This window comes from Trichechus manatus, unplaced genomic scaffold, assembly GCF_000243295.1.
Source record: "Trichechus manatus latirostris isolate Lorelei unplaced genomic scaffold, TriManLat1.0 scaffold00105, whole genome shotgun sequence".
In the NCBI taxonomy this organism is placed as follows: domain Eukaryota; kingdom Metazoa; phylum Chordata; class Mammalia; order Sirenia; family Trichechidae; genus Trichechus; species Trichechus manatus.
The window spans coordinates 7193813-7204461 of record NW_004444041.1 but is presented as its reverse complement, the minus strand read 5'-3'; the positions used below and the strand labels follow the sequence as shown (position 1 = coordinate 7204461).

At 35.5% G+C, this 10649-nt stretch overlaps 1 protein-coding gene across 4 annotated transcripts in view; it reads right to left on the bottom strand.

Annotated features, from left to right (window-relative positions):
• Window positions 1-248: 248 nt before the first annotated feature.
• Window positions 249-10649, bottom strand: part of CCNI (cyclin I) — a 33330-nt gene continuing 22929 nt past the window's right edge. For 3 of the 4 annotated variants that reach the window (XM_023737624.1, XM_004383123.3, XM_023737625.1), the window contains 5 exons: window positions 9193-9321; window positions 5596-5670; window positions 5320-5460; window positions 4779-5009; window positions 277-844 (listed from right to left, as the gene is read on the bottom strand). In XM_023737624.1, the coding sequence (XP_023593392.1) occupies window positions 401-844; window positions 4779-5009; window positions 5320-5460; window positions 5596-5670; window positions 9193-9321 (1020 nt within the window). In that variant the 3' untranslated portion in view covers window positions 277-400. Of the gene's footprint in view, window positions 845-4778; window positions 5010-5319; window positions 5461-5595; window positions 5671-9192; window positions 9322-10649 lie in introns of all 4 variants that reach the window. The other variant, XM_023737626.1, reaches the window with a different exon arrangement.

Sequence of the window (10649 nt, the reverse complement as noted above, 5' to 3'; positions counted from 1 at the left end):
AGATTAACATGCATAAAATTCATTATGTATTCAATGAAGAAGCAAGCAAAAGAAGAGGAAAATTACCAGGATGCCGGGGACAGGGTTTGCTAGTTATAAATTCTGGAACTTTTTTAAACATTAAGTGTGAATTTTTGACATGGGGCAAGTTACACTACATTTTAGCAGAGAAAACAGTGGAACTGACGAACACTACAAAGGTATTTTTTGCTTTTTTTTTCCCCCCTTAATTTTGGATCTTTTGATACATAGTAAACAAGGGTTTTTTTTTTTTTCCTGGCTCACTTCAATTCAGCCTGGTAAGGTATATATCCCTTATATATCCTTTCCTGGTTTTACATGTTCTCATTCCCAGAGTAGTCTACCTTAGTTTTGCACCTGGAGGTAACACCTGTTCAAACTACATGACAGAAACAGGTTGCAAAGGTGGACAAGGGGAAGCATGTCCCTCTTGCCTTGATAAATCAGTGCCACACACAGAACCCACATTTTCTGAAGCACTGTCTTCATTATAGAGCCGTTTGATTCCATCATAGAAGTCATCCACTTCCATTTCCTCTACTTTGCGTTTAGCAGAGGTATGCTTGCACCCACTGGCAGCTGGGAGATGATGGTAGGAGGCTGCTGTACCTCTGAGTGGCACTTCTGGTTTGCTGCTGTCCTTGTAGAAATCTGCGCCTGGGACAGAGGAGGAATGTAATCTGAACGCTCCTTTGTCACAGGTCACCAGGGTGTGCTTTAGGGGACGGTAGACGTAAACGGAATTTAGAGGCAGGGAAGACTGCAGAGTAGAAAGGTGATGTGCCACAAGCTCCCGACAGTGGATCAACTGAGAGCTATCCATCTGGGCCATGGGGGGAGAAAAAGAAGCACAAAGTTGATAATTAACATAGGCTTCTCTGTCATCTTTGCTGCCTACTTCTTCTCTGTGTGCCCTCTAAAACTCCGTTCCCTCACCTTTCTTTTCTCTTCCAACATCTTCTACCTCAAACTCATCTATTCCTCCAGCCAACTTATTAATCTGTACATCTAATATAAATCTCTGTAAATCTCAGCACTTGAACTCTGTATTTGGAAATATATGCTGGACATCCCCATGAAAGCAGAAACTACAGTATTCTCTTTGGTTCAGTGCTTTATATCCAATGTCTGCTTTTGTTCAATCTGCCCATCTTCCCTCCCTCTTTGCCTCTTCTAATCTCTTCAATGGAGATTAGGGTACAGATAAGCATTAAAAGCAAGCAGCCAGAGGCAAGAAAAAATTTAAATCCGGGATGGGGAAGGCTGTCTGGCTAAGAATTTAGAAGAATTTTTTTTGTTTTTATAATAAGAATGTTTGACAAGCTGTATTTTTGTAGAAAACAGACTCGACAACACCAGGAACAAATATTTTTGCTAAATGTTTTAATTTGGGAGTTTCACTAATTCCTTCATATCCTTCAGGATTCAGTTCAGGTTATCAATCCTTTCTGGAGTCATCACTGACTACCCCTCTTCTCCCCGCACCTCACCACACACCAAATTCCAGAGTCATCTGTTTCCACATCAACTTGTCATTATACTTATCATATTTTATTAGAATAATCTGTTTAACCATTGAACCTTTCCATGATAGAATGGGGTAGGGATTATATCATATTCATCTTTTTATCTGTTAAGTTTCTAGCACAATGACTACACATGGAAAGTCTTCCAAATCTGATTTGTAGTAATCAGTTTTTATAATTAGTCTCTCTGCTTAACTTTCTCTATAATTACAGGACTAGTCAAATAATCTTCCTGTGGCAACATGTATTTCTCTCCTACTCAGATTTTTTCAGTGGCACTCCAATCGCTATCACAATAAGCTAAACTCCTTACCTTGGTATTGGCTCCCCACAATCTGACCTCAACCTACTTTTCCAGCCTTATTTCCTATCATACCCTAATTTGTACTTTATCTTCCTGCCAAACAGGCTTGTTCTTGTTCTCTCTTCTGCACAAATCTTGCCTTTTCTTACTTTACCCTCATTCATCCTCTTTCTACCTATGGAAATTATATTACTCATTCCTTCCAGGCCAGGCTTAATGCCACCACCTCCAGGAAGACTATCTTGACCATTTAACTGTCAGGGATCACTTCTTTCCAGTCTTGGGGCACTGCTCTGTTTTGTAGATATCTCTGGACATTTCTTAACCAAGTCTTATTCATCCCTATATAACCTGCAGCACCTAGCATGACTGTTTGCAATACCAGAGAAAATAAAGGAAAATACCACACTCCACAAGAATATATTTGGTCACAAGATTATTTTTATCTCTAAATATTTCACTGTTACCCAGGAAGAGTATCAGTGGAAAGAAAGATGAAAGGCTAGTGTTACTCATCATGTAAGTACAAATGTAAAAATACCTGAAACTGTTAAATACATAAAAATGGCAGATTTTAGTATCTACTATCTTGTTCACTGATTTTTTCCTAGTTTAAAGGCACGAGATAAGACGCAGGAGCCCTGGTGGCACAGTAGTTAAGAGTTCCAGCAGCTAACCAAAAGGTCAGCAGCTGAAATCCACTGGCTGCTCCTTGGAAACCCTATGGGGCAGTTCTACTCTGTCCTATAGGATCACTATGAGTTGGAATCTCCACAGCAATGGGTTTGGCTTAGATAAGACCCTATGGGTAAGACACTATTAACTAGTATTAGGATCTTTTCTTCCTCCCTTAAAAAAGAAATTACATAATACTTAAGATAATCCCTGAATATCAAGCTAGGCTAGGTCTTGTACCTCAGGGATGTAGAATGAGCTGAGCCATACTAAAAATAGTGGAAAAAAAGCAGAAGAGGGGATGTGGGGCCTGAAAGTTCTTTAAGGCAACTTAGCCAATACCAAAAGAAATTGGGAAGTGGAAAGAAGGTTATAATGTTGAAATTATTTCTAAAAGTACCTGTTTTAATGAACTGTTCTCTAGCAACTGAGTAATGCTTAGTGACCTAGAAAAGTAAAAGCACTAACCCTACATGATAAAGGCCACATGCAGAATCCTGAAAAAATGACATGTATTTAAGTGAAAGAAAAATGATTTATGTTACTTCATTTTTCTGTGTAAGAGAAGTAAATAGGAAGTTATATTTTAGAGGTGAGGACTGGCAGAAAATGTTAGAGCTAGAAAGGACACTGATGAACACTCAAACCAGCATCATCTATATGAACTCCACTACCATTCAGTCCTAAGCTATTAATAACACAGTTGTGTTCAAAACAACACAGTAAAACAAATCCTTTCTAGTCTAGGACAATATGAATTCGTTCTAATACAACAAAATAGTTTGACCCTTGTTGAGATCCAGTGGAGGGAACAAAATAAGCACAAATACTGGTATTACCAAAACTGCAGACACCAAAGAAGTTCTCTACTGGATCTCTGTTAAAATGACTTAAAGTGAGCTCATTCTAATTGCAGGGAGTCAAGAGAACATTTATTGTTATTTTTATCACTATCTTTTCCAATTTGGATATGGTAACTATTTCTATGTTTCCTTGCTACAAAAACCAACCAAGAAAACTTCACTTTCCAACACTCTAGGTAGGCAAAGTAAATTTTCTGTGCCACACAATTAATTTGTATGGTGGTTTACGATAGTGTCTAAAAATTTTCACTAAATGCAACTATCTACTATATCTACTATAAATGCAACTATACAACTATACTGTAGTACAGTATTTATTTCAATGGAAAGAAACACTTCTCTAAATTACTTCAATCTAAGACATGCTATTAAAAGAATGTATCACTCTTATAAAGGAGAGATAGCTTGTGTTATACTACACAGGTAGAGCTCTAGCTAATATACTGTTCTGATTATCATTCTTTTAACGAAAAGACTCTCAGCCCTTCTCTTCTCTCAAACTACGACTTGAAATTCTCAGAAGTTGAGAGGCAGCAGTGAGGTACTTCTTAAAATGTCTACTAACTTTCACAGTTCACATGTATAAGATCACCAGTTATAACTATCTTACAACAAATTCAAGTATTATTCTTTGATAACATTCTCTTAGAAGTTCTATTAGTTCAATAACTACAGTTCTTTTTTTACTGCAAAATGTTTTTAAACTCAGAATTTAACAGTCTTTTCTCTAAAATCCAATAAAACATATCAGAGTAACTAATAGCTAAATGAGAATAAACAGAGCAATATAAAGGGAAAGTAAGTTCACGAGTCTTTTCTGGACTCCGTTGGCAGAGAAGCAGACCTTACATCAATCAGTTCTATCTGGTGACGTGCACAGAACCAGTAAGCATTCTCAAAGTAGCTGCTAACAGCACACCACTACCAACCTACCATTTCAGTCAAAAAACCTCTTTCAGAAAGAGAGCTTCCACCTGTCGAAGTCTGGTACAAATACTTCATTTTCTAGCCAATAATAAATTATCTGCTTTTCTAACAAGCAATTTCTTATAAGTATTCGACTTAACTTTTATAAAATGAATGAAGTACGAAGTACTATAAAGAAACGGATGTAGCTAAGAAGTTTCTTTATAACAAATCTAAAGGAGAATGTATTATTAAGAATCTTATTTTTCAAAATTCAAGAAGCAAGAAAATACTATCTAAGCCTTATAAAACATTTAACCTATAAACTTAAAGTGTATAATACTTTACTTGTCTCCCCTTAAGAATGATTTGCCATTACAAGGTTGAAATTATTCTCTTAGTTTTATAACCGGCTGGTAATCCTACGCATTGCAAAAAAAGATAAACTTATAATGAACATTATTTAATTACACGGAGACCTACCTGTGCTTTCTGAAGCAGTTCAATTGTAAGAGGAAGCCAATCAGGAATGAGTTTCTCCATTTCCAAACTAATCATGGCCAGAGCAAGCATGGATCCTTTGAATTGCAGAAGTTGGTTGCAGGCCATACAATGAAGGAGTTGCTTGGTAAGGGCTGCCAAATGCTGAGATGGGCTCAGTTTGGGCAAACTGAAGAGTAACTGAGGCCTAGTTGACACTGCAATGGCATGGAACTGAAAATCACAGGAACATCATTTCAGTTTTACTTAAATGGCTAAGTAAATTATGTACAGAAATTGATATAACCTCCTAGGTATTACTCAGTTTCTAAAGTCTACAACTCAGTGATCTGACACATACCCTAAATTCTAATTTTTCCTTGGCTATGAGTCAAAATTGACTCAATGACACCTACAAAAATTTCAGTAATTTTCCTTTTCCTAAACATAAGGACAAAACAAATGAACAGGCAGTCTACTTTTCAAGTTAACTGAAACATGACTACATATTCCAGTAAGAAACTTAAAGACCAGTAATATTTACAATGTGGAGAAAATCCAATGGCGTGGCTGTGTGAAGATCCCAATTCAATTTATCCAGAATAATTCTCTCCATTCTCAGAATTTCAGAAGAAGAACATCCACAGAAACTGTCTCTTGCCAACACCTTCAGTACTGGAATTCTCTATTCAAAGGGAGGGCAGGAGGGAGAGGACAGAAAAGAATAAATGCATTTTCAATTTTTGTTCTGACAAACAGAAAGCCAAGTTAATTGAGAGAAATTTTCAAAAAATAACTAGTCTTTAAAGAAAAGTATTACCTCATCCTCCTCAACAGTCTTGGCAGCTAAGAAAAAACAGCTGATTGCAATACAACTCAAGTATTTTGGGTGGGCCTGAAATTTTGAAGAGAAAAAAAGCAACTTTAGTGAATCTTCAAAATGCTGAGTTTATAAAATAAAATTACAGATACTCAGATGAGACAAGTATGCACACAATTCTATGGAACTTTATTAATCTGATTCCCACCATTGCTTTCTAGGTCAGAGCTAACTTTTAACATCACAGCCCTAGCCATATGATATTCTATGGAAATAACCTCATTACACTGCTGGAGGTTCAACCAAAGCCATTTAGCCAAAGCTTAACCCTTTCATGACCAACAGTACACAGAGTGACTATCAACTTTTTCAGCCTCTGGGGTTTATTGGGAAGCTGCTGTAGCACTGATAGTGCGTGCTGCCACAAGGCAGAGATTTTTATGACTGTTCGAAACTAAAGAAATGGGCATGTGCCCCAAATTACTGTTTTTACAGGGTAATGTATGAGGTGTCTGAATTTTTGGTAGGAAAAACAATTTCTGAAAATTTTTTACTTGTTACACATATGTACCAATAGACCTTGTGGGGACTCCGGGGTATAATTAGTGGTACTTTATATGTACCATGAACACTTAAGGTAGGCTTGTGGGAGGAGGCAAGGAAAAAGAAATCCATACTACCTACCAAAAATTCAGACACACTCAATGATTCATAATGCTTCCATTAATGAAAATACATGGTATGAACACAAAATTCAAAGCAGAAAATAATCAGGTTACCAAAGGGTTAATTTCTATCCAGCAAAAAAGAGCTTGATTTTAGAAGATAATTTTTTACATTACAAAATTACAAAACACACTATACACACACACACACACACACACGTGTGTGTGTATTTTTTTAAGCTAGTTTTATTCTCTTTACCTGTTAATATCAGTAAAATCACACACTAGGTGTTAGGGGAATTAAAGAGAAAGAAGAGAATATCAAAAGAAGGCTATTAGTATATTTCAAATATTTGAACAAATTAGAGGATGCTAGTAAACAGCAATGATCTAATGATTAAGTATCCACAAAAAAACTCTATATCCAAGTTCCATGGTAAGAATGAAAGACTCCTAAATCTGTACAGAATCAATTAGGGGGGGAAAAAAAAAAACTTTCTCAGCTTTGATACATACAGGAGGGTTAGAATTTGCCTTTTTTTTTTTAATCTGTAATAAGATAGGCTTACTTTAAGTGTATCTGCCAATGCAACACCAGAATCCAGTTTTAATAGGTTAGAACAATTTAGTCCAATTATATTGAACGACACAGAGATAAGTTAGCTAACACACAGAAAATAGTAAAAGCTGTTTAAACATTTATTTTATACTTAAATAAAATACTGTATTTGCGTTAAATTGTGAAAGCTTTCCAATGACCAGAGTATGGACTTGATTGATTAGCTTAACATTTAAATACATGTCAATCACCACTGCCTAGGTCCAAGTAGCACAAAGTCTAGGAATCTTCTGCCTACATGAGAAGTAAAAGTTGGTACAATACTATCGATGTTTTTTTTGAGCATTATGGTTTAGAATGCACCTTCATAAATATTATCATGTTTATTATGTAAGAAAACAGTCTCAGAGAGATTAAGTGACACCACATAAGTTGTCTAAGAAGTGAAGTCAGGTCTTGCTAAGAGGGTTTTCCAGGCTCTCTTATTTCCTCTTATGCAGTTTATCTGAAACCCTCATCCCTGAAGTCACCTAAGTTCATTACAAAGCAAGAGCCTAACAGATAACAACTTTAGGTAGGCAATGCAACCCCCAACCTCCACCCCTAAATCAAGAGTACCAATTATAAATTTAGTAATAAAAAGAATCATACAGTAAATGTGTTTTTTTTTTTAAACAAACAGTTCTCAATCCTAGCTGTACGTCGTAATCATCTGTGTAGTTTGTTCTTGCTTCTTTTAAGTAGAGACATCCAGATCTTACCTTCTAGAGACTCAGATTCAGAAAGTCTGGAATAGGGCCCAGGTTCTGTAATTTTAAAGAGCTGTATATGGACTTATTTTGCACAGCTAGGATTGAGACTCCATTCACTGTTGCAGACCTTTAAGAGCCTTTACTTAAGCTATGAATACATTTTACTTTAATTATCTTGATCTAAACGGACAATCCCTATGTATTTGCCATCTCTAAGTAAGGGTATCTGATGCTGATAAACATGTCATAACCTGATAAATATGAAATATGGAAAAATGAGATTTGGCAAAATTCTCTAATTGTTCCCATAAGCTTCCCCAAATTTGTTTAAAACAATAAACTGAATATGAGTCTTTTTTATAATAGAAACTACAACAATAAGTTAATTTTTTGAATATACGACACTCAACTTTGCTCATCTTTCTCTGAAATTACCTGTGAAAAGTAGCTTAGCTGTGGTAGGGGAACAGGGAGGAAGAGGGGACTTGATGCTGAGATAAAAGTAGGCATCTCAGATAACCTAGATTTCAGGCTATTACCATCATTAACATTAAAGGTACTGTAAGTCTCTTGGAGGCATGTCGGTACAGTGGTTAGGCGTTCGGCTGCTAACCAAAAGTCAGCACTTCAAACCCACCTGCCGCTCTGTGGGAGAAAGATGTGGCAGTCTGCTTCTGTAAAGATTTACAGCCTTAGAAACTCTATGGGGCAGTTCTACCCTGTCCGACAGGGTCATTAGGAGTCAGAATCGACTTGACAGCAATGGGTTTGGTAAGTCTCTTAAAAGTAGAAATTTGAAATATAAAAAGGTAACTGAATGGCTATCCAAATTCTTCCACTCCATAATTCTTTAGCTTCTATTTTTTTATACCTAATAACAAATACTATAGTATCCTCAACACTATATTTAGTTCCCCAGTTTATATATTTCTCAGCATACAAATGACTATAATTGAATCTGCTTTTCTACTCTTTCATTCTTGCCATTAAATAAATGCTAACTTTCTGCTTTAAATCGGTTGAAGGCCTACTATAACCAATTTTGCATAACATAACCAATGATATATTATACCAATAGGGACAATAAAAAACTTATGTATTTGCACACTACCATTCAACAAAAATATACTGAAGTTGTTCAGTTCATCTTGTTCTCGTCCAAATGTACACCCCTAAAAAGTATCTGTGTATTGCAGAGAACCACACATTATGGATTCAGTAAATAAGTAGTGATAGAGAAAAATACGCAAAAGGCTTATACTTTTCTAATTTATCGTCTACATCTAGCACACCAATCTGTTAGAAAATGACTAAACATTCTGCCAATGCTATATGGTTTCTATTAAAATCAAGACATTAAAAATCACATAAGTTAAATATATTATCAATACTTAGTATAAATTATAAATATTTATAGCAAAAGAAAATTAAAGAATACAACTAGAAATACTCCTGAAAACTTACATGGCAAAAGACTCCAGGTCTTATTATGGTACACCCACAATCTACAGGGAGATTTTCCATTTCTTTCCACTTTATAGAATGCTTACTAATAGCCCCTGGTTTAGCATATAAACCTTCAAACAAGACACTGTGTGTAAGGGTATCTTAAATCATTTACCTTTACAGTAGCTAAAAACCTGTCCAAAAGACTGCTAGCCAAAGCAAATGTTTCTGGGTAAAGGTTGAACTGGTACTTGAGTTTGACCAGCCACTGAATCACTTCATCTCTCTGGGATGGAGAAACATTCTGTAAGAAAAAAAAATAAAATAAAAATAGAACAAGCAGTGCTTCAAGTTATCATTAAGAGTGTGTTTATTAGAATTCTCTCATTAAAAGGTTAGCAAATTCTATGGAATATGTGTTTATATGTTAAAAAAAATGTTTTTAAGGCTATTCAAAAATCTAACAACTTGAGATAAATGAAGATAAAACTTTATGCACTGGATATGGCATTTAACATCTATATCCAAATTCTCCTACTCTTTTATTAATAAAATCTTCACTATGTCATCTTACCAAATATCTATACACATTAATTAAACTGAGGTGTTCTGGGAATATAACATTTTAAAAATAGGTAACACCATTATTCAATAGTAATTTTGGAATTAAGTTTTCCCATCTGTGAAGAATGAGATAATACAGTGAATTTATTTCTAAGGCAGCAGATCGCCATTAATTTCTCCTAGGAAATATAAATGTAGTATGAGAACAGAATGATGGCCCATTAAACACAAAACTAAAATCAACAGGAATAAATAGAAGATATCAGGGACAACAGATGAGTTACACAGTTAAATATGATGAGAGAAAACTGAAGGGGCAATTAACCTGAATTAAATTACTATTTGGAAAGATTATTCCACAAACACAAAAAGACATAATTGTAGTTTTAATCTTCCTACATATTAACTGTTGGGTATAGGTTTAATTTTTTAGAAGGTACACACTTTAAAGCAATAATGATGTTTACCTGGCAGAAATAGTACTCATAAGGATCTGTTTCATTTAGCGTTAAGTACTACTAGTTGTTATTTTTATATATTTTATTTTTGCTGTTGTTGAGACTGCACTCAGCAGAACATACACAAAATCAACAACTTCTACATGTACAATTCAGTGACACTGATTACATTCTTCCGGTTAAGCAAGCATTCTCAGACTCCTTTTCCGAGTTGATCCTCCTCCATGAACATAAACTCACCGCCCCTTGGTTTCCTGTCTCACCTTTCAAGTTGCTGTTGTCAATTTGATCCCATATAGACAGATCTTAAGAGCACAATGCTCAAGGCAGACATTCTTAAATAGTCAAGCTAAACTACTGTTTGGTTTTAAGAAGACTTCAGGGAATATTTTTGGTTTAAGGTTTACAGATTATCTCAGGGCAATAGTTTCAGGGGTTCATCCAACCTCCATGGCTACAGAAATGCTGGATTCCATAAGAATATGATATTCTGTTCTACATTTCCCCCCCTTTGATCAAGATTCTTCTATAGAATCTTTGATCAAAATGTTCAGTAATGGTAGCTGGGCACCATCCAGCTCTGATCTCACGGCAAAGGAGGCAAGTTCAT